This window comes from Ptychodera flava, chromosome 12 (genome assembly GCF_041260155.1).
Source record: "Ptychodera flava strain L36383 chromosome 12, AS_Pfla_20210202, whole genome shotgun sequence".
NCBI classification, from domain to species: Eukaryota; Metazoa; Hemichordata; class Enteropneusta; family Ptychoderidae; genus Ptychodera; species Ptychodera flava.
In genome coordinates this window covers 30378979-30402018 of record NC_091939.1, presented here as the reverse complement: position 1 = coordinate 30402018, position 23040 = coordinate 30378979, and the positions used below count along the sequence as shown (strand labels likewise).

At 36.0% G+C, this 23040-nt stretch overlaps 1 protein-coding gene across 19 annotated transcripts in view; it reads right to left on the bottom strand.

Annotated features, from left to right (window-relative positions):
- LOC139145597 (leucine-rich repeat-containing protein 74B-like) overlaps positions 1-21585 on the bottom strand; it is a 38145-nt gene extending 16560 nt beyond the window's left edge. For 13 of the 19 annotated variants that reach the window (XR_011554973.1, XR_011554974.1, XR_011554975.1 and 10 more), the window contains exons 1-9: positions 21355-21573; positions 19840-20017; positions 16693-16707; positions 14589-14761; positions 11881-11988; positions 8502-8645; positions 3715-3882; positions 1844-1959; positions 922-1000 (exon numbers count right to left, since the gene is read on the bottom strand). Coding sequence is in view for 15 of the 19 variants with exons in the window: in XM_070716854.1 (XP_070572955.1) it covers positions 922-1000; positions 1844-1959; positions 3715-3882; positions 8502-8645; positions 11881-11988; positions 14589-14761; positions 16693-16707; positions 19840-20017; positions 21355-21519 (1146 nt within the window). In the remaining 4 variants the exon portion in view is untranslated. Of the gene's footprint in view, positions 1-921; positions 1001-1843; positions 1960-3714; positions 3883-8501; positions 8646-11880; positions 11989-14588; positions 14762-16692; positions 16708-19839; positions 20018-21354 lie in introns of all 19 variants that reach the window. The other 6 variants (XR_011554976.1, XM_070716858.1, XM_070716857.1 and 3 more) reach the window with 2 other exon arrangements.
- Positions 21586-23040: the final 1455 nt, after the last annotated feature.

Here is a 23040-nt window from a genome sequence, read left to right as displayed (position 1 = left end):
ATGTTCAGTTTTGATTAGATTGAAAATTTAATCAGTAAGAAACAAAGAATTATGGTACAACAGCAGAAACAATCACATTTTTGAAAACATAATATTCATTCGTCCTAATACACTGAAGTGTTTGCTGTTTCATAGATTCATAATGCTTCTGCAGGACTGGCGGGATACACAGTTTAAACGGCCAGTAGTGGTCATTGCTTTAATTTGTTCCATTAAACAAAAACATTGTCACATTCTTTTCCCTACAGTCTGTTGAAACACACTGTATAGCTTGCAAGCACGACAAAATATAGACAATATATACCCTGGCGATGTTATTGTTGACAAACAAATTCTAGTGTAGAATAAATTTCAGTTGCAGACAATAACATTAGACATTATGTACATACAAACTGTATTAATAAGTTGAGAAGTAAGCATTTCGACATAATTGTTAAAGTAGAACAAGAAACCTAATTGAACAAACAGAACAATATAAATCAGACTTTGCCGCCAGTGAAGTTAATCTTCAAACCAGAATGGATAAGAAATCTGTACAGATAGTCTTTATGGTCAGCTCAGCATGAGGGCAGTTCAACCCAAGTGAGTGCACTAAAAAATCATTTGCCATGACGGAAAGGGAGACTTCACTCTTACTGTGCAATACATGTCCGAATTGGCAAACACAATATTCCTTTCTCATTGTAGGAAGTTGTACGAGGTCATTGCTACCATCAACACAAAAAAATGCCCACAACAAGGTATATCATGTGCGCTTGTGAAAAGAGCATATAATGAAATCAAGGGTATGTAAATATTGTTTGATTAAATGCGGATGCTCAATGTGCATATCAAATGGAACCTTTTTTGTAATAAGTCGGGAGGTTTAATCCTTAAATGGTAATACTTTTATGACAGTAATTGAAACATTACTCAACTCACCTTGAGTACTTTTAAGGTTTCATTGACGTACAAGCCCTTTGCTAAAAGGACAGCTCCTTCTGGAGAGATACGGTTATTCCTGAAATTTTGCAAAAAATATTTAAGGTAGTAGGCACATCGAAAGTGAAAGATTTAAACTTTTGCTGTAACTTTCCTCAACTAAACTTTCAACCCTTCTCTTGCCAGATCACTAATAACTTATCAGGGGTCACCATGCAAATTTCGGTACTACAGAAACAATCTACAAGTATTTGAAATTCAAAATGTCGCCATCCCTACTTTAACTCTATGGGGAAAAACGTAATTTTTAATTTTTGATAATTTTAGACCAAATGGACATAATTTTACAATGGCTACAGTTTTTGATCAAAATTTTGGCAAAAATCTGAAAAAAAAATTGTCACTGTATGGATAATTTTGCAGTACAGCCTCAAAGCCCATGTGACATGCTAAATTTAAAAGTCAAAATAGCTGTAATGTTTCCTCTGGGAATATTTGAGTGAAAGTTTAAAACTTTCAGTTTTTAGGAGTACCGTTATCTACCAATAGCTACAATATCATGCCAAGGTCACATCATTACAAAAATGCTTCGATGAGTGCACGACGAGTGACATACAACCACAAGTCAGGTACCCACGCATTGTCTGTACTGTGGTGCTTGAACAGATGGGTCTTGGGCCGAACCATTGCGGTGAAAGGGTAAAACAACCAAGTCAGGTTGAAATCTCTCCCTTAGTGGCAAATGTAGATCAGTTCAACTTTACAATACAGACATCCTGGGGGGTGAAATGCAGTTCATTCACAAAATATTGCACAATCTGCCTTAAACTCTTGATCGTGAGAGAGGAATTTCCAACAGGATGTTGTTCAGTGTAATCATTTTCGCTCAGTATTAAGAACTGGTAGTTAGTAATCGGCTTACGTGAGATCCAGCTCTTCCAAGGAGCTGTTTGCTTTGAGGGCCTCACCCATTGCCATAGCTCCTTCATTACCTAAACCATTCCAGGAGAGATCGACCTTCCTCAAACCAATGTTACTCTGAGAAGCATTGGGGGAGGAGAAAACATGATTAGTAAAACACTGACATGATACAAACAACGCCATACAGGCTACGATGTTCTCACATACCTGCGCTATTGAATAAACCAAAGTTCTGCGTAGAAAAGCATAGAATAGAATCAAATTGCATCTCTATTGCTTCAAATTTTTTTCTGACAAAATTTGAATTCATAACTTGATACTCTCTTAAAATCATATTTTTGGATAGTTTTCCAAACAATAAAATATTAATCTCGAGAACAGTAATCTTATATGATTTCTCCATGAAACACATACACATCTTCACTCCAGATATAATGTTCAAAGATAGATATGAAATTTTTCCATTATGTTGCTGTCCTGATTAAAATCCTACAGCAATTTACCTAGATTTCTGACATTTCTGGTTGATTTTATCTCGCAATGGGACAAAAACAGAAAATAAATACGATACCTAAATAAATGATTGGTGTTCCTAGCAAATCAAGGTAAATTCTGGTCAAGGCATATCTTTCCATTGCGAGTCAAAAAATTGTACTTTGTCATCAAAAATCCATGATACCGTATGCATGGTTTTTGCAGATTATCTGTGAATTTTCTGATATCGTTGGTTTAACCCTTTTAATGCTATCATTTTTCCAACCAATATTTTAATGCAACATTATGTCAATTTTCATGAATTTTTCTGAATTTTTTTCATAATTTTGGACCAAATGGACGTCACATTTCATTGGCTACAGTTTGTTAATCAAAATATTTGCAAAATCTGAAAAAAAAATTGACCAGGTATATTTTATACAGGCAACAAAAATTGGCTTTAGCACTCGAAGGGTTCATTGGTAATCTTACAATGTTTGGGTAAATTACTGAAACACTGTCCACCAAACCAACCGTATTTAACATCTTGTCATTCAAGCTTAAACCCTTCCACTATTTATTGAGACTTTCAGCCATATTAAAAGCTGGGTATATTTTTATACTTTCTGCCTTTTCAACATTTTTTGGGGGGGTTTACTTTTAATCTACGTAGAAAGGTCTTTAGAACTAGTCTATGATGAGTTATGAAAGACTACTCCTTTATTCCATGATTGATTTAGAATTTAGATTTAAAGTTTCAAATTGTGAGTGACCATAGAATAAAAATAAAACATTATAAAGACAATAAAATAAATGTATATAATTTACAGCTGCAGTACACATGTGGAAATAATTAATGTGATAAACGGGACATCTTCAAACTATATAGTTAGGAAATTGGGTGTTGTTGGTTGGTTGGGTTGTTTTAGTTTTATTGTAAAAAACCTTCATCCTGTAGTGTCATTAGTAAAAGATAAGGGAGTGAAATGCTGAACCCGCTGTGGACCTTTTTTTCTCAGTATCTCAGAAGCAAGATTCAAGTATTTGGAAAAAGAGCAAGTTATCGGGTTGGAAGTGGAAGACAGGTTTTAGAGGAATAGTGGTTTCCTGTGAAAAGCAACACGGTTGAGGGAAACTTGTTGCACAGAGAGTCTGTTCACAGAAGTGGAGAGGTTATTGATTAGAAGCATTTGAGAAAAGAACTTTTTTAAAAATTTGACGGATGATGTTAGGAGGAAGGAAAGGGATGGGACTATTTTCAGGAACTATCATTTTAGGATCATGAACAGAGGATAATATGTGTAGTCATAGATTTGCAAGGAAAGGGGTTTATTCTTTATGCATTTTGTTTTTTTGATGAAAGAAAAACGTTCCACAGCTGAAAGATCAGCAACTTACTCCAATGCCCTTAGCTAATGCCACGGCTCCTTTCCGCCGAATGTAATTCCAGCTGAGATCCAGGTGTCGGATGGTAATGTTTTCTGATATAGCCGGCCCCAGTATCAGACCAGCTGGCTCGCTGAATGCGTTCCTACTCAGGTTAACAAATTCTAATTTGCTGTTGTTCTGAAAAAAATATGAGATACGGGAAAAATTTAGGAAAAAATGAGCTAGGACTGTACATCATGATAAAAGTAACAAAGCACTATTCACCGAGAGAACTGGCTGGCTACCTATTCAAAGCAGAGCTCTACTCAAAAGGTATTATAAACCCATAGAACGCTAATTGACTAATTGGTTGCCTGAACTACCTATCTGATATTTTTAATTTGAAATCCCATCCTGTTTGCAATGCTCAAGCAATACATAATTTCACATTCAGTGCCGATGATTTTTCACACACCTGAACATCTATCCAGGTACTATGAATTACTTTTTTTTTGACTGACAGAAATTTCCACAATGCCAATTATGATGGAAAATGAGGGACGGGGAGTTAAACTTAGTCAAATACAGTCTTCAAATGGCCTTTTTTGAAACATTGCACTTTATATTTGTAGAGCCCAGCTGGCATTGCATTAATTCCTACCAGGCTAGCATGATACTGTCAAGGGACAAGGGTCGCCATTGATGGTGGTATTTTCCAGTTTCTGCATATTCAAATCAAACATGAACCCAAATGTGATTGATCATGCTTGATATAACTTAGTGTCAATGAGACTTTACTCTCACTTTCAATCTGCACACCAATGTCTGCTGTGTTTGAAAACAGCTGCATGCTCTGTACATATTTCTTGCAAAAACCTAAAATTACATGATCGCCATTTTTTCTTCACTTTATACTCACAGTTACAGGGGTTTTTTTGACAGCTTTTCTTTTGCCGTATTTCAGTATTCCTCAAGTAATGTTGATCAAGAGTAGGATTTTGTAATATTTGGATTGTAAAGTGTTGTATTTGTCATTAACCCTTTGAGCGCCAAAGAAAATTTTTGTCACTCTTATAAAATATACCTACCGGTAAGTCAATTTTTGTCAGATTTTTGCCAAAATTTTGATAAAAAACTGTGGCCAATGAAATGTTGTGATCATTTTGTCCAAAATTATCAGAAAAATTACAGAAAAGTACATAAAAATTGGTAAGATGTGCACTGAAATTTTGTGGGAAAAATACAGCACTCAAGGGTTAAACTTCACGCTCTCAGACTTTCGAACAGCATGTTTGTGTGTTTATGTATGTTTGCATATTTACATACATTTACAAGTATACGTGACATATGCAAATTGCAATGCAAATCAATAATCATAGTTTATGCCAATGGTTCCTTATCTTTCATTTGATTCAGAGTTTAAGGAGAACAATTCAACAAAGCTGATATTGGAATAGACTAGACAACTCTTTTTAAGGTAGATTGCGCCTCAGACATTTGCACTCCCAAACTTGGACAATTCTTTTCTGATCTACCACTTGTGAGGGTTCATTTTAAAGCTCTTGGTGTAAAAAATCTTTCAATGGTCTTAGTTTTTTGAAAATTGAATATTTTATTTTTCTCCATAGAGATAAAATGGGGGTGCGGCCATTTTGAATTTCAGATATCGGTAAATCTTAGGTTATTTTTTCTGTAGTATGCAAATTTGCACTTTAAACTACCCCCCCCCCAAAAAAAAAAACACAACAACAAAAAAACAACAAAAAATTTTATTTGTGATTTTGAAAAAGGATACTTGAAAGATTCCTGGAGCAAAAGTTTAAGTCTTTCATTTTTGAGGCACATACTACCTCAAGTTTGATCACCTTCAAAGTTTCTTGTTTGAATTTTCTTGATTAAATTTTCAGTATTCAAGCTCTGTGATTGGTGGAATAAAAACACTTGCTTGGACAATCAGAGAGCATTGGAAAACTGATGAAAATGACAATTGAAATTTCTGAACCCGTTTTTTGTTTGCTTTCCACACACAGACTCAGGTGTATTAATTTTGTTGTTTTCATATCATGCAGCAGGGATTATCAGGAATATACCGGAGGGTCTTGTGTGGGAGTTAAACAGCGAGGGTTGATAAAGAGTTGATATGATAACTTTGCCATGATCCAAGTGAATGAATCATGATGCCATTTAGAGATGAATAAATCATTCTGTCTGTCACTGAAATATCTCCTGTTTTGTTACTTTTGTGAATTCATCTCTTTACTACGATCACAATACAATTTGCCAGAACACCTACTTCCAAGTAACTTGTGTCATTTTCATTAAACTTCAGAAAAAGCTCATTAAAAAAATTGAAACATAATAGCTATGTTTATTCATTTGTTATATTTATCATGACCATACATGTATAAAACCTTACTGTTCAGTAATTTTCCCACCAAATTTTTTGTGCAACATTTTACCAATTTTTTTGATTTTTTGTGTCTTTTTTTGATAATTTTTGACCAAACGGACATCAGTTTACATCGGCTACAGTTTTAGATCAAAATTTTTCTAAAAATCTCCCAGAGATTAAGTGAGTTATATTTTACATGGGCAACAAAAAATGACTATGACATTCAAGGTATAATTTTGTGATAAAGTTCATAAACATGATCACTGAGAGCAAAAAGATTGAATGAAATACTGCTACTAAGTCAATATTTTTGTAAATCTAGTCAGAGTCACTGTCTCAAATTCCTTTGAAAAGTATTGTAGGTACATGTAGCTAAGGATCTTGATTGCTATTACTGAGGACAATCTCAAAGTCAAAAAAGCCAAAAGAATGGTGATACTTTCAACAGGCATGGATGTAAAAAATAGAAGGATACAGGACACTCCTTTGATCCTTTGTTCAAGGGATAGTTGCCGCCGATTCGTTATCTCGTAATCCCGTAACGGGATTAGCGTGTTATTTTATTCATAGCGTGCCTTCGGGTTGTCATCGGTAAACGTCGAGTCTTTCCGTGCATTACCACAGACAGCGTAAAAATAGCGTCTTTCGTGCCAGTAATGTTGTTGTAGCAATACTACGACCTTTTTCTATCTTAACGATGATATGCAGCTCATCGAGGACGAAAACAATCGACTACATAGCATCTGGCTCACTTTCTGTCTCCTGTAAACACGGTATAACAAGAACTGCGCATGTGTAATAACCTTTCCCCTTCTTGAACAATGCGTGAACCCGTGCAGAATGGTGACGTGATGCAATGAACTTCGGCGAAAAAATCACCAGGGAATTTTCGGCCAGGTACTCTGATCGATAAACATGACCAGACCGGAAAGTCTATATATATGACTTTAGTTTTGGCGTAACAGTTCTTTCAGCAGTGTCTTTGAACGTCTGGAAAAGTGACTTCAAACGGGTGAACCATGGCCTGAACGACGAACGCATTTGCACGCAATCCTATGGGGACGAACTATCGGCGTACCGCAAATATAGCCCAACTTTAGAATACGATAACTTCAACGGCCAGGCGAACCAGCACTTGGAACAAACATTTTTTAAGCGTTCATACCTTGAACCTTCTAATTAAGAAAAAATCAGACTCCGCGGTTAGATACTTTGTAAGTTAGAGTAATTTTACGATCAGGGGACTTTATCCAAGTCGGTTCCAAAGAATAGTCATAACTTGGTCAAATATGCGTCGATTTTCTCAGTCTTTGGTTTGTTTGAGCTCTGTTCAGTCTGGGCATTCAACACAAGCAATTTCACAAGTTTGAAAGTTTTTTTTTTATGAATTTGGCAACAATAATTTGATGTACATGATATTGTGAGTGAAGTGGGTGTGTCCGAGCCGTCCTGATCGCGGCAACCATGCCACAACTTCAAAGACCAGCGTAGACAAAGAAATAACAATAGGTGTGAAAGGGATTATAGGGCTGTCCTGTATCCTTCTATTTTTTACATCCATGTTTCAACATTCCTGAGCCTAGCAGTACAGCCTTGCAGATGATAAGTCAAGATAAATTAACACCTCAATACATCATCTGTACCGGTTGATTGCAGAGGTCGTCTACTTTACAGGTCAAGTATGTCAACCTTGCAAAGTGTGAAAACAAGTGTGAATTGGCTCTATGGTGTGAATTTGCACACAGCATGCTGGTGAAGAGTGAGAAGTGGGCGGATGAAAGGCTGTGCTTTACCAGTTGATGGTCATACTGTAACAATCCATTTGAGAAACGTGAAATATAACAGAACTGACCATAGACATTATAGAGTTTATGATTACATACTCAAACAGTAAAGACAAGCTTTGCCTTTCAAATCTTCACTAAATGAGACATAGGCCCTTATGATTAAGACAAGCATCTCACAGCAGAAACTCACTTCTTGCCAACCATCTCTTTTTCAGTAACTGTGCTGAGGTAGGGTGGGCCTTGGGGACAGATATTCAGTCACACAAATTACTACTTTACTGATCTACCACGTGTCGGGGCTCATTTTGAAGCTTTGGGATTAAGTCAAACTTTACCCATCTTAGTTTTGTGAAATTCAAAAATTTTAATTTTTCCCCATTAGAGAGTCATCTTGAATTTCAAATATTAGTGAATATTAAGTAATTTGTTTTGCTAACACCAAAATTTGCAAAGTGACCCCGATTTATTCTTGATTTGATGAGAGTATGATTAAAAATTTCCTTGGGTAAAATTTCAGCAAAAGTTGAAGTCTCACTTTCTGGTGCATACTAACTCTAAATACTGCTAGGAAACACAAACTGAACCAAAGTTCACTTGAACAAATGATAAAAAAAATATTAAACTTTGTTGACACTTACAAGAACAACTTCCGCAAAGCCATCTGAACTCTTGTCTCCGAAAGCGTTTCCTGCCAGAGTGATGTGGGTGAGGTAAACATTCTGGAGTAACATTTCTGACATGGCAGCGGCACCGGCATCCCCTAGCCGATTGTCAGACAGGTCCTGTGAATGACACAAACAATGATACATTATTACAAACAGGACATAACTTACGAGAGCAATGTGATTGCTATACGATTTGTAAGACAGATTTCGATGTACAATAGCACCTATCGCAAATGACACCATTTTCTTTTACCAATATGCAAAAATAAATATTTGTCTGCATTTTCCGCAAGGACAACGAAAATACAATCTGCTTGTGTTAAATCACACTACTTTATGGCTCAGACAACAAGCTGCAACAACAGCCATGCATGCAACAACAAAATTGTCCAAATTTCAACTGAGCAGTAACGTCAAATTTTGTGCGTATGCCGCTACAGTTAGGAACAAACCTGAAATCACGATCAGTGCTATTTTTTTTAAGGAGTGAACTTTTCAGCACACTTATTTACATAATAATGCTACATTTATTTGCATAATTTTGCAATATATTCTGTGGGTACCAATACATGAAGAGACATAACAATACCGCTTGTCTATTCTTCAAATATCTTGCATAGGGAAACAAAGGACCTATGTCGTACATTGTTGACAAAAATCTCACAATGTGAGATTTTTGACACATTTTCATGACAGCTGTTCACTGAAAGCCTGCTGTCACGCATCAAATGGATTTGCGTCACAGATACCATATTCTGAAAAGTAGGTGAATTAGTTCATTAAACCACCTCCAGCTTGGACGTTCCAACGTCACAATGATGGCACCCACATGCTAAATCTGCTAAGCTTACACATGAGTATCTAATTACTTAGAGTACATCATCAGGCAGATATAAAGTGGGTGGAATGCAGGTGTGAAACTTCTACATCTTGTTTGTTGTGAAAATTTCAAATAGTTTTGTACCTTACGACACCTGACTGCAGTGTGAGGTACAAAAGTTGCCGCCTATTTTAGAGAATCAATTAAATTTTGAGTATTGCTAAAAATTTCCTTTGCTAGTTTCATACAAAATTGCAATTATTTGGAAATTCTTGCCTCAAAGAAAATTCACTTTGTGTCAGTAGCATGTCACATGGGCTTTGAGGCTGTACTGCAAAAGTAACCTTTACAGTGCCAAAGTCACTATTTTTTTTCAGATCAAGACAAATTTTTTCAGATTTTTGCCAAAATTTTGATCGTGGGGACTAAAAACTGTAGCAATTGTAAAGTTATGTCCATTTGATCCAAAATTACCAAAAAAAGAACAGAAAAATTAATAAAAATTGGTAAAATGTTCCACTAATATTTTGGTGGGAAAAATTAAAGCACTCAAAGGGTTAATTATCAAGAATATAGAGAAATTCAATAGATATGTCTATAGAAAGAGTATCACCTAGCTATCATACATGTATGACGTCCATGTACACCACTCATATCTATAAATATCTATTTCATTTACACAGTATACGCAAATCATACATTATCCATCTTCCATGAGGCATTGTAACACGAGCCAAATTCAGCTTTCATCTTTAGGCAAGACTAAAATGAAAGAAATTAATGTTGAAATTGCTGACGTATAACTAGGTCTCCAAATAATACCCCGATACAAACATAAACTTACTTATTGTAATATCCAGGGTCCAATAAGTAACCTCATCTCCAAGGACTTTCAAGGTTTTTTGGTAATTTTCACGGACTGTTTTAAGGTCAAAAATACTACTTTCCAGATATCATTTTTATATATCATTTTTAGGATATAGTGGATGATCATCTTGTAATTTTTGAATGCGTGGATTATCAATTTTCCAGGAACTTCAAGGGCTTAGTTTTATTTTCAAGCACTTTTCCAGGACTTTCCAGGAGGTTTTAAAATTCAACGACTCTAAAGGACTTTCCGGGAGCATCGAGACCCTGAATATTCCATTGGGTGTATAAGTTACAGCACAGCTTTACTGTAGATGATTTGTGTTCACCGACACAAAGTTAAGATCAAAAGAGGAACCTGTTAACTTATCATGACCCTTTATTCATGGGCAGTATCATGTCCAGGTAGCTCTGTAATATCAATCCGTGCATTCCATAAAACAAAACCTATGTAATCTGAACACCTTTGAACCTCACACTCATCCTCCCTCCGCTGACGTACAATTTGCTACAGAAAGCAAACGGATCTACACTGAACTGGTCCATGAGGGACACGCTCATCGTCCTGTACAATGCACTTGATAGATCCCCCATTTCTTACCACAGAAAGGCAGTGAAATTCACATCAGATTTAGACCCCCACAGCGATGTGGTATTTGGCAGCAGATTTTACTCAGTAAGCTGATGACCCAGTCTCAAATAACCACTGATATGGCTACCTGTACTTCTGCACGTCTCATCATGTTCCAGGAGAGACAGAAACTTCACACTGCCTGCAGCAGAGACAGGAGATTAATCTGACGTATCAAATTCCTTCCTGACCTTTCAGCTCTGTATTCAAATGACGCACAGATCTTTCTCAACAAAAACCAGGTGCGTGAGCATCGAAAACAACGTCTCTTCCATATCACGAGAAACTTCAGGCAAAAAAAGACTTTCACATTTGAAGACAAAATGCTTTGGTAAGGTGGTTTTCTCCATGTCAAATTTCATGGGGATCAAAAATGTTTCTTTTCTTGTATGGATGCAGAGGTAAACATAATTTTTTTATCTTGTTTCAGTGTTTAGGGTAATAATCTACTAAACTGCAGAATGTTTTGTGGTGGTGAAGCATTTTACTGTCTCTCTTTGTGATGAACAATGCCATTATTGCTACGGAGTGTGGACCAGCGTAGACCTACAAACTAAAATGACACACATACATACACTATAAATTCAAATGGTTTTTGAGCAGACCAATTGTTCCCCATCGCTTGGAAAAATTTTTGAAGTTAGCAAATACCATTTGCTTATAAATGTAGCTGAGGTCTAATGACTTGGATTTTTTCATTGCTTCATGGAAACATGTAGGACATAACAGTCCAAAGTTAAAAATCTAGTCAGAAGAAAAGTGGCCCAAGACAGACAGAAACCATGTTAACCAGCACACATTGTGATCTATCAAGAATTGCAATTCTTGTACCAATAAAATCTTCAAGTAGGGCAAGATAGAAAGCTGACTGTTAATTGAGCAGCATTTCACTTGTGTTCACTGGATGACTGGCAAATAAATTGAAGTTTTGAAAACAACAAAACTGTTTGCACATATGTACGTTACTGTGATGTAAAACAAGATGGATGGATGGATGGATAGATGGATCCGATATAGAATGTAAGTTAACTTACCAGTTCTGCTATGTAGCAGTTTTCTTTCAACATCTCGGCAATGGCAATGCCACCTTCTGAATCCAGCCAATTATCTGACAGATTTAACTTCAGGATTGTGGTGTTTGCCTACCAAGTGAAAAAAAACCACCAAATATAAAAATAAAGCACAGATATGTGAAATCTATGGCAAAACACAAAAAAGTCCACTGCTTTTAAAAGAGTATACGGCTTGTGAGTTTTGCTTTACCAGCAAGTTTATGTAGTCGAAATGTAATGAAGTTGAGTAGAACCAGTACTACCTGACATGAAGACAGTACCTTTTGTATGGGGTTACCCCTGTGTTTTTGCTAAGGTCGGGGAGCATTGGTAAATGATTTGGGAACTGTGGTAACATTTTTACTGTCTCCTAATCTGATTGCATTGATATACCATGGGTAACCCTGGTAAAATGACTGGGGAACCCTGGGTAACAGTTACCAATACCGGCCTTAATGAAGACGCTGTACCCAAATGCACCATTTTTACATTGTGGTTCAATACTTCAAATAAACAAACACTAGTGCTGTGATATTGTTTCTTGCAATCTCGAAGCTTTTTCATGATTGATTGTTTTACAGATAAGTCTATGCTGTGCGGTTCATATTTGTAAAAATTAAAATTCAATTTGGTACAAACAAAGGCGATGACTCCATGAAAATCACATGAGTCATAATTACATATGTAGCAAATATACACTTTCATACCATTGATTAAAGCCTCACTTTGAGTTATTATTTATCCACGTAGGGTAACTTCTAGATTTTTGGACGTAACGTTTGCTGTGCACTGCTCTACAAGTCAAGTACAACCCCAAGAACCAATACACAGTTCTACCATTCCCCAGGCATTTCACACTAACAACTAGCCCTGAAATGTTGCTTTCTATGTTATTTGTATCACTGTCCACGACTAAGTAACTGCAACCTGTTTTTGAAGTCTTTCCACCAAAACTGATTTAGCAAAGTACTGTTACGATAAAATGTTGAAAGATTTCAACATTTTCTTCATGTCAGGCTATGATCAGCTTATTCACACCTGGCAGGAATGTCTCACATAAAAATTCTTTTTATGCCTGTATGAGATTCTGAAATACTACCAAATTCACACTAAATTGTTTTTTAACCCTCTGAGCAGCAAAGTCAAATTTTGTCACCTCCTAGTCAATTTTCTCCAGATTTTTTGTCAAATTTTGATAAGACACTGTAGCATATGAAATGTGATGTCTATTGGTCCAAAACTATCGTAAAAAATTCAGAAAAATTCATGAAGTTAGTAAAATGTTGCAACAAAATTTTGGTGAGAATAATTACGGCACTCAAAGAGTTAAGCCATTATTTGAATTTATTTCTGTAGGCGTGTTGCAAGATTTGTTCAAGTAAAGTAAGATAGGAAAGATGCTTTCATAGATCAACAGCAACAGTGAACTCCTTGAAGAAAGAAGTGGTACAAGATTCAACTTGACTTGACACTGCAGCATTTAGTCAAGTCATAGGGATGGTGGTCAAGTGTATCCAACCATCTGTCTTGCAAAATGTCAACTGTTTTGACCATGAACAAGGTGTGAAACTAAATAAGAGTGTCCACACATCAAGTGCTGCTACGTGCCAGTGTTGTACATATGGCTTTGCCACCCATACATCACCAGTTTATTCCTGCTTTGATCAACGAGAACCAAATATTGGATATCTACCACATAGGCTGTGATGGTCTCCCCTACATACAGAGCTTGTAGTTCAAGTGCAACAACACAGCTTAATGAACAGATCTGTACAAAGTCAATCTAAAGGGCTTGGTTGTCATCAATTAGGAGGCATACATGGGAAACAGAAACCAGTTTGGTCTGTATCTCACAATGCAATGACTGTATGAACTTGTAAAGAGAGCTCACTTTTCCACACACATAAATTCTCGAGAAAAGCTAGCTATGGTCCCCTTGCTTCAGTATTGATGATTATGCTGTCAATTATCATAGATCAGCCAGTTTCAGTTTTTTTTTTTACAGATCAATCAGTGACAGTGAAATGTAGCTGAGAATAGGTGAACACCAGTCCTCCTGGTCTCACATGATCTGATTATCAACAGGTATGTCAGTTACAACCAATCATGACCAGTTAACATTCCCTGATAGGTTGCTTTTTTAAATTGGAAAATCTCATACTCCCTGAACTTATTAATTTGCAACACATTGGTCCTTTCTGCAGACAATCATGTAAGTTTTAAAGAACAAGAAGCCATACCTTTTGATGATTTTTTCACTTTTTTTTTTTTTCATTTTAATGTCAACTATAGTTTCTGTTCTACTTCTGCAAGCATGTTGAGATACACAGTATTCAACTTGTCGACTCAGCCTGTACATACATGTATATAAACAGCATTTTTATTGTTGACAACTGAATTCTGATCAGTTCTAGAAATCAAAGGGAAGCAATAACTGTTACAGTGAATTTTACACATACGCAGCGTTGGCAAATTAAATTGTGGCCATTTCAATATGTTTAGGAGAGTAGAACAAGAACTTGCAGTTGACATAAAAAGCAAAAATAGCGAAAAATCATCCAAAATTAAGGCTACTTGCTCTTTAATATTTATGAGAAACTGTTTTTAACGCCTTCCAAGAACTATGGTGGTCATGTAAGGTTAGGTGGGTGTGTTACAAAGAGACACCAATACTATTTACTGATACTTACGACTAAGGTAATAGCGATGGCTTTTGCGCCCGCTGGTCCGAGTCCATGGTGCATCATGGTCAGCTCTGCATCGGTGATATGTCTCAAGAAATACGACACGGGTACCACACCATTCATTTTACATGCTTCTTTGTACGTGGTTCGCCCAGATGCGTCGTATGACTCGCGCGTTTCTGCAGTTGGAGAGATTGGGTGGATGAAATGCGTCAAAACCGGGGCAGATAAACACACTTTTGGGTGAAAGCAGAAAGCAAGGTTGTGTTTAAAATTTTCCTGCATAAAGTCAATTGCTGTGATAGAACTGTGAGCACGCAGCACAAACAATATCAAATGCAGCACTATAGAAAATGTCAACAATTTGCATTCCACATCAAACAAGTAACTGTAATATTACCACAAGAGCAAAATTAATCAGTAAATAACATAAACAAATAAATAAAGAAGCTAAAAAATACACAAGCAAATAGACAATTGCGAGGACCTAAAATGCTATAATTTCATTCGATTATCAAAATAAGTTCAGGCATTTGAGAGACAAGAATCATGATAACACAAGTACATAATGGTAAACAGAACAACACAGAACAAAAATCATTATAGAACGTCATTATTTTTAAGTTCACTATTACTTTGGAACAATGTCAGAAATCGCTACAAGGATCAGCTTTGGTGGTTGTCAGGGCAACATAATTGTAACTTTCAAATCAGGTTGCATCAAACATGGTGAATGTTGCTTCTCTTTCTTGATATCATTTTTACCGACAGTATCTTATTTGCTGTGGTAATTTAGCTTGAAATAGTTCAGATCTCCAATTATCATGGCACACCTTGTCCATATTATTCAATAACATCTACCAGTAACAAAGCAAGCAGATTATCTTGACAGGCGGTATCTTGTCCCACTCAGTGTGTCTCCATCAAGCTACTAATGACCTCTGGTATATGGATATAGCATGGATTAGAAACCAAGTCTACACAAGATGTGAAATTCTACACCAGGGGAGGAATTTCCACCATGGATTTAATTCCATGGTGTACAGTTGACTGAATATTCACAGGTTTTGAAGTCTCATGACAATGAAGATTTCCTTGAAAAGATTATAAATAGGTATCTGTTTACACTTATTGACTGCAGGTATTAAAAAAAGGTCTTTGTGTCATTTATGGCGTATCAAAGAGTTCAAATCAGTATGCGATGGAGGGTGGGTAAATAATATTCATAACAATGTTTTTTTGATGATTTTTTTATATGTAGGTAAATGCAAGCAGTTTTTGCTCATCTAAAGTGTGACTCTGTGGAAACACAAATAGGTTACGTTGATAAAAGTACTTCTAAAGCCACTCAAAATAAATTAAACATTTAATAACTTAAAGAGTTTGTATGTATGCCATCTCATATCCCTGCATATGCATAGACAGAGATAGCCATTGTGGTCAATTGCTAATTTGAAATAGAAAACTGTCACTCTGTATAAAAGTTTATTCAAATTTGAACAGATTTTATGTAAAACTAAACCAACATGATTTTTAATCCGTGCTTATCCATATTTCCCAAGTCAGTATCTACATTTCTAAATTCTACCAATATTTGTTTGGATAACATAACACTTAACTGGTTACATAGATATATATATATTACAAATGTGAATACAGCTTTAACCGAAATGTGCAGAAAACCCTGAGTAAACGGTACAAATTTGCACGTGAAAGATCCTGCACCTGAAGTGATGATAGTGAATGGCTCCCTCAGTATCACCTTAATTCCATACACAAATCTACCACAGCCTGAGGGGTCAGTATGAGGTCATAAGTTCAAGAAAGGCATTTTGAAGTTCAAGGGAGGCATTCGTGCTTCATTGCAAGACAACCGAAATGGTGTTTTTCTACGACAGCACTACAGACCATCTCCAAAATATTAGTGAACTCAAAACTTACAAAAATACATCAATACGATACAGAAATTCTAAAATAAAAATTCTGTGCCTTTAAAAAAAATAGAAATTTTTAACACGGTTACTGAAAGAACAAAGGTGACACAAGACCATGCACAACAAACAACACTGACAATGACGGGTGAATTGGAATGAAATTTTTGATATCTTACTTCTGCGTAATACTCCTAGAAGGGAGGCCAAACAAAAAACAGGCAGAGAGAAAATAGTAAATGCAAAGTTCTGCGGCGCGTATGTGAACTTTCCTCCATGGGTCAAAGGTCAGACTGCTGGACTGCAGGTTTCTAGCTTGGAGAGTATTCGTTAGATGGTGTTATTTTGTATCTCCAGGGAACCTGCTGGTAGTATGGAATAAGCGTCCTTCACACAAGCTCAGAGTAGGAATTTTTCAAGACCGATTTCTACAAAGTGTCAGAATCTCGTTTCAATGATATATGCAGATGTCCGTATACTGTTGCAATGGGATTAAGTCAGATTTTATTTTTGACTTCATTGGTTGCATTTCTCAATGTGCCTCAGGCCAGGACAGATATTCAGACTCTCAAATTTTTACGGCTTGTTTCTGATCTACCACTTGTGGGGGTTCATTTTAAAGCTCTTGGTGAAAGGAAACTTTTTACTGACTTAGTTTTTCGAAATTCGAAAATTTAATTTTTCTCCATAGAGTTAACACAGGAATGGTGGCCAATTTGAATTTCAAATATCAATAAACCTTCTGTTATTTTTTTCTCTAGTAACAAAATTCACAAGGTGATCCCTGAATTTTATTCTTGATTTTGAAAGAGAATGGTTGAAAGATTCCTTGAGGAAAGTTTGAGCAAAAGTGTAAGTCTTTCACTTTCGAGGCGCATACTACTTTAATTATGCTACTAACTTATAACTATCTTTTTGCAATCAATACTGATAGACCGATATAATAGATACGGTTAGATAAACTAAAATTTTGTCGGTGCCCTTAAAGAACATAAAAATAAATCAAATAATTTTTACACGTTGAATTAATATCTCACAAAATTTCCCCAAAAATATGATGAATTTCCAATGAAAGAGAAAAAGCTGACAAACTATTAATAACTAGAATATCCATCCATAGATAGCCAATATACTGTAGGTGTATCGTGTTTATATCTGCACTGTCTGTGGGCGATGGCAAAGATTGTCACATTAGCTAATTACCCCCTACACCAGCTGGGTCAGGTTATGAAGATCAAGAGATGTACATGCTTTAATTTAATTTCAAATATGTACAAATATTTCTTTTATCCCACTGCTATTGCCCCATTCATTGAAAATGGAAGCTCTTTGATCGTTCATTAGCAGCTACACTGTCTTCCTACATGGTTCATGCGTGACAAACACCTGCACGATAGAATGACACTGAATGCACAACATGATTAGAAATGTCATGGATGGTTGCATATAAAATTAATAGACTATTTATGTACACTCACTAAAGTCAATTTAATCACTCAATTTAATATCATAATTGGGTCTGAAAGATTATCTTAGTAATCAATTTACTAGAGCTTTTGGATAATGCACTTCAGTGCTGCAAGACAAAGAAGGCTATCTGCTCGCTCAGTTTATAACAAGACTATTGTTAACGCTTTGAGTGCTTTAATTTTTCTAACAAAAATTTTAGTGCAGAATTTTACAAACTTTTATGAATTTCTGTTATTTTTTTTGATATGATGGACTAAATGGACATAACTTTTCATTGGCTACTGTTTTTGATCCAAATTTTGGCAAAAATTTGTAAAAAATTGTCTTGATCTGAAAAAAAAATGTAAGCATGATAATCTGCAGAGACAACAAAAATTGACTTTGGCACTCAAAGGGTTAATGTGAGGGACACATACAGACTCGTCTACCATCAAGTACCCAGTGGAGATACCGTGACTGAATTGTAAGTGAATACAGATAACTCAGCTATGGTATAGTATATGATCAGCAAAACAATGACACTGGGAATTGAGATACGTGTATGGATACCAAAGCTTGAGATGGTTACACTGCCTTACAGCCAACCAGCTGGAGGACTGGGAAGTGAGTTTGCCAATGTGAAGAAAAGAAACTGCACAGAGAAGAGAAAGAAATAAAGTCAATGAGTAGCAAAGGGCCTTGTTGTCCACTGATACTTGTTAATTATTAATAAAGGATCTTGATGCTGGAGGAGGGTGTTACTGAAAATAAAAATCTAGTATTAAAGACAATGGTTAATACATATTACAGTTAGGGGAAATGTTAATTTTTTACATTTCACCTAGTGGAAGAAAGTTAAACACCAGTAATGGTGGTACAAGTAAAGAAGAATCAAGAAATGTATGGCCACCAGGGGTTAAAGGTTATATCAATGTGGATTAGGATTAGATAAAGGATGTTATGTGAGATTAGAGTTGGCATTCGGATCAACAATAGAGAAAGAAGAAAACCAACTGCAAGAAAATCAATGGGTTCATTATTGTCATGCAAAGCTTTTACGGAAAACAAAATATCGTTCACAAGGCATGCGAGTTGGACGATACATAAAGCGATATACATTCTATAGAAAGCTCAAAGTTAAATGGAACAGTCTAAAGTAGGGTTTTCCAGTTATATGTTAATGAATTAGCTGGGAAGGAACAGGGTACTCTCATTTTATCATTCAAAATTTCAGTGAAATTTTGTGACAATCAGAATAAAATTTTGTGACATTTGAACAAAGGGTTCTCTTGGAAAAACCAAAATGACGATGAACAGCATAACAGGTTGTCCTAAAACAATTTTGAGTTGACACGTACAGGGTATAAAAGTCACAACTGGTCAAATCAACATGTGTTCCAGTCAAATGGAACTGTAAAATACATTTCCCTCTATTTCCGAGATCAAAAATTACAGATTTCTCAAACATGTTACACAGAAATATTACATGGTTTCTTTCTGTTTATAGCAGTAGAGAAATACATTTTAGAAGAGCATTTCTGGACAGATTTTATGAACAAAAAATGCCAATTCTTGCCGGTAATTTGCAAAGTCTCAATAAATAATTCAAGAGCCGTTTTTCATTTGCCGTAAATTGTTAAACGTGTTCTTTGAAATATGATAATGGCACAACCTTATTTTGCTGATGGATATAATTGAACAAGCTTGAGTTGATAGTGGATGAATCAAGCGGTAAAGAAAAACCACACTCTATGTGTGACTGAGGAGTATTTTTGGGCTGAAATAAGCTTATAGAGTCTCATCATCTTTGAATTTTCGAAACCACTGGTGATGTGACCACCATGATTTATTTTGCATTCTTGTCTTTCAAATCATACCTTCGACTTCCAGATCAGTGTCCCAGCCACTTTCACTCATGGCGTCTTGCTCGGATGTGGCTCGAGTCCGTGTCTCTTCTGTATCGCTGTCGATGTTGTCTTTGTCAGATCTGTTGGAAACATGGCTGTCCGGTCGTCGGTTCGCCGATCCTGCGCGACTACTCGGCCGGCTTACAGTCTGTTGAAATATTGAATGTAAAAATGTATCTCTGGCTGTATTTCATGTCAACCTAAACTCAGTCTCTTAGTTTTAAATATTTTGTGCCGTTTAGATTTTATAGGAATACTACAGTGTCATTTGACGTTTAAGAATGATCAGTTTTACATTTACATTGAACTGTCAGTAATTGAATTGAATGTTTATATATACAAATATATATATATATATATATATATATATATATATATATATATATATATATATATATATATATATATATATATATATATATATATATATATATATATATCATATATATAATTTATGCAAACATACATATTCTTATCAATTATTCCATTTTTTTTTCAGTCTTTTGTATTCCCTACAGAAATTTATACCTAACATCTCATGAGACTTTCTTGTGTGTTTTTTGACTCAAAAAGTATCAGAACGTTTGGACAATTTCAATGCTACTTCTACGTGAAGATTTAGATAGCCAACATCGATTTGTAAATCTTTCCGAGTGAAGACCACAAAACATCGTTGATTGTTGATTGCAAGTTGATATAACTGTGTGAAAAATAACGCATGCAGTTGTATTTGGAAAGAGCTGATTTCCTGGCAACCAGATATGTAGAAGGACTTCCCCAAGTGTTGGTGTTTGCTTTGGATGTAGCTATGTCTCATCATTGATTACTTTTAAGTTTTGGTCCAAGAGATAAAAATAGTGTAAACTGAATTGAATTGGAAACAACAATAGCACAAATGTGAGCTGAGGCTATCGATATGTGAATAATATTGGTGTGTCCTATCGCCTCAAGATAATATGTACATAGACGAAAAAACAGACACTGAAAGTAGTTCATATATCATAGACAAAATTTCAGCAGTTGGCCATGTTTAATAGGAAATACCATGGAGGTACCAAAAGAGTGTCACAGAATCTTGTGATGCGAGACCCCCAGGTCATCAAAGGGCCAAAGAAATATTTTTACGAGTTTGTGGCTGTGGTATACATTCGCTGTTCCTCCGTACGAACTCACGTAAAGTGATGTGTGTATAATGACTGCTTCGGCTCATGTACATTAACGTTTCGCCATGGCCATATTGTAAACCATACTCCATAGACCCTATAGACAAACGGGTTCAGTTTTCAACTTGAATTGCACGATGCGTTTGGGCACTCATAATCAAAAGGCAGTACTAGAAATTGAATGTTACTGTTTGATTATATCCACATGTCCCGTTAAAGGTAAAATCTGACTTTTCGTCATGATCGAGGCCTATACAATGAGCTGTCATAAGTCGGTGTCATCAGTCACTCAGAAACTTACTCAAGTCCCAGATTTATTTACCTTTCTGGTTTCGCTTATGCTGCCGCGGCTTTTGGCTCTGCTCGGCGCTCTACTTCCCAGCGCACTGCCTTGTCGACTCTGTGTTTTTTCGTCTTTCTCCCCACCTTGTCTGGACGGGGCTCTTGATAAACCCTCCTCCGACGTTGGAGTCTGTTCGCGACCCATGACTTATTGCAGTTACGCTAGTGATCGCCTCCAAAATGGCGTTGTGTATGTTGGAGTTGCTATTGGCAATTTGCATCCCAATTTGCATAGGTAATACCCTGAAATGGGAAGCATTAGCGCCCTCTGATGGCAAGCACCTGTACATCAATTTTAAAATCCGACATGACGTTATATGCTCAGTATTCTGCCCCAAATATTAATAAAGGACATTGCCTAGGTAAATGACGCTACAATTTTATTTTCCATGTTCTTGTAGGTTAATCTAATCATATGCATTTATGATAGCTGAAGGTACACCCGTACTGACGTCGGAGTATTTACTTAGCTAGCAATCAGTTTCAAATTACTCAATGCCAGAGGATGGGAAAATCAACACGTGTTACCAGGGAAACTAGCCTATTATGTAGGTGTTTTGAATTGAAGTGGGGACGGTATATGTGTTTCAGACTTGATTCTTCCGGAAACTATGGAGCCATGATATGATCCTGTTTACGCCCTGCGAGAAATAATGTGTGCGTAGACGTAGATTCTACGGATGCACGTCCGCTCAGGAAATATTCCATATCACGAAAACCCGACCTTCAGATTCAGTAGAGGTAGTTTCAACAGTTGCGTCTTCTCCAAACTTGCTATATAAAGCGATATCGCATTTGAGAGTTCAGCCATGCGACGGACAAAAAATTAGTCCAGTCAAAATAGGGTATAGACCCAACACAAATTGCAACAGAATTTTTTTCTTCAGAATGCATTTTAGAGAGGTACCCAGAACAACATATTAAAAGTTTACTCGAATCCACCTTGGGGAAATATGCCTAATTTGCATAAATCAAATATGGCGGCCAACCATCGGACAAATAACATAATTGGCCATATATCACATGTTAAACAAGCTATTTCAGTGATTTCAACGTCTGACACTAGTAATTTGGCTCGGGGAATCATTTTGGAGGTAAAATGTTTCATATAGGCACTTCACTAATTTGCATAATTCCAATATGGCGGCCAACATTCCTACAAAATACATTTTTGGTCATATACCATGTATTAAACAAGCAATTTCAGTGATTCCAAAGTTAAAAGTATATTTCTATGGCATGAACAAACGATTTTCGAGATGCAATGATTTGCATTGGCACTTTGTTAATTTGCATAAATCCAAAATGGTGGCCGACATTCCTACAAAGGTCATTGTCGGTCATATACCACACATTAAACAAGCTATTTCAGTCATTTTAAAGTTTTAATATTTTTCTTGTACATGAAGAAACACTTTCAGTGGTTCAATTTTCACAAAGGCCCTTTGATAATTTGCATAAATTAAATATGGCTGCCATATTAATGCCCGTTTCTTAATAGCTTCTAATATAAATAAGGGTTTGATATAGGTTTTAGCACTAGGAATCTATCGAGAAGAAACTGTTGTCCTTGGACATTTATTTTAAAATTTTGATTTTTCTATATATGATGACTGTTAATGATTGTTAGTCTTCTAAATAATATATTCTCTTTCTGAATATAACA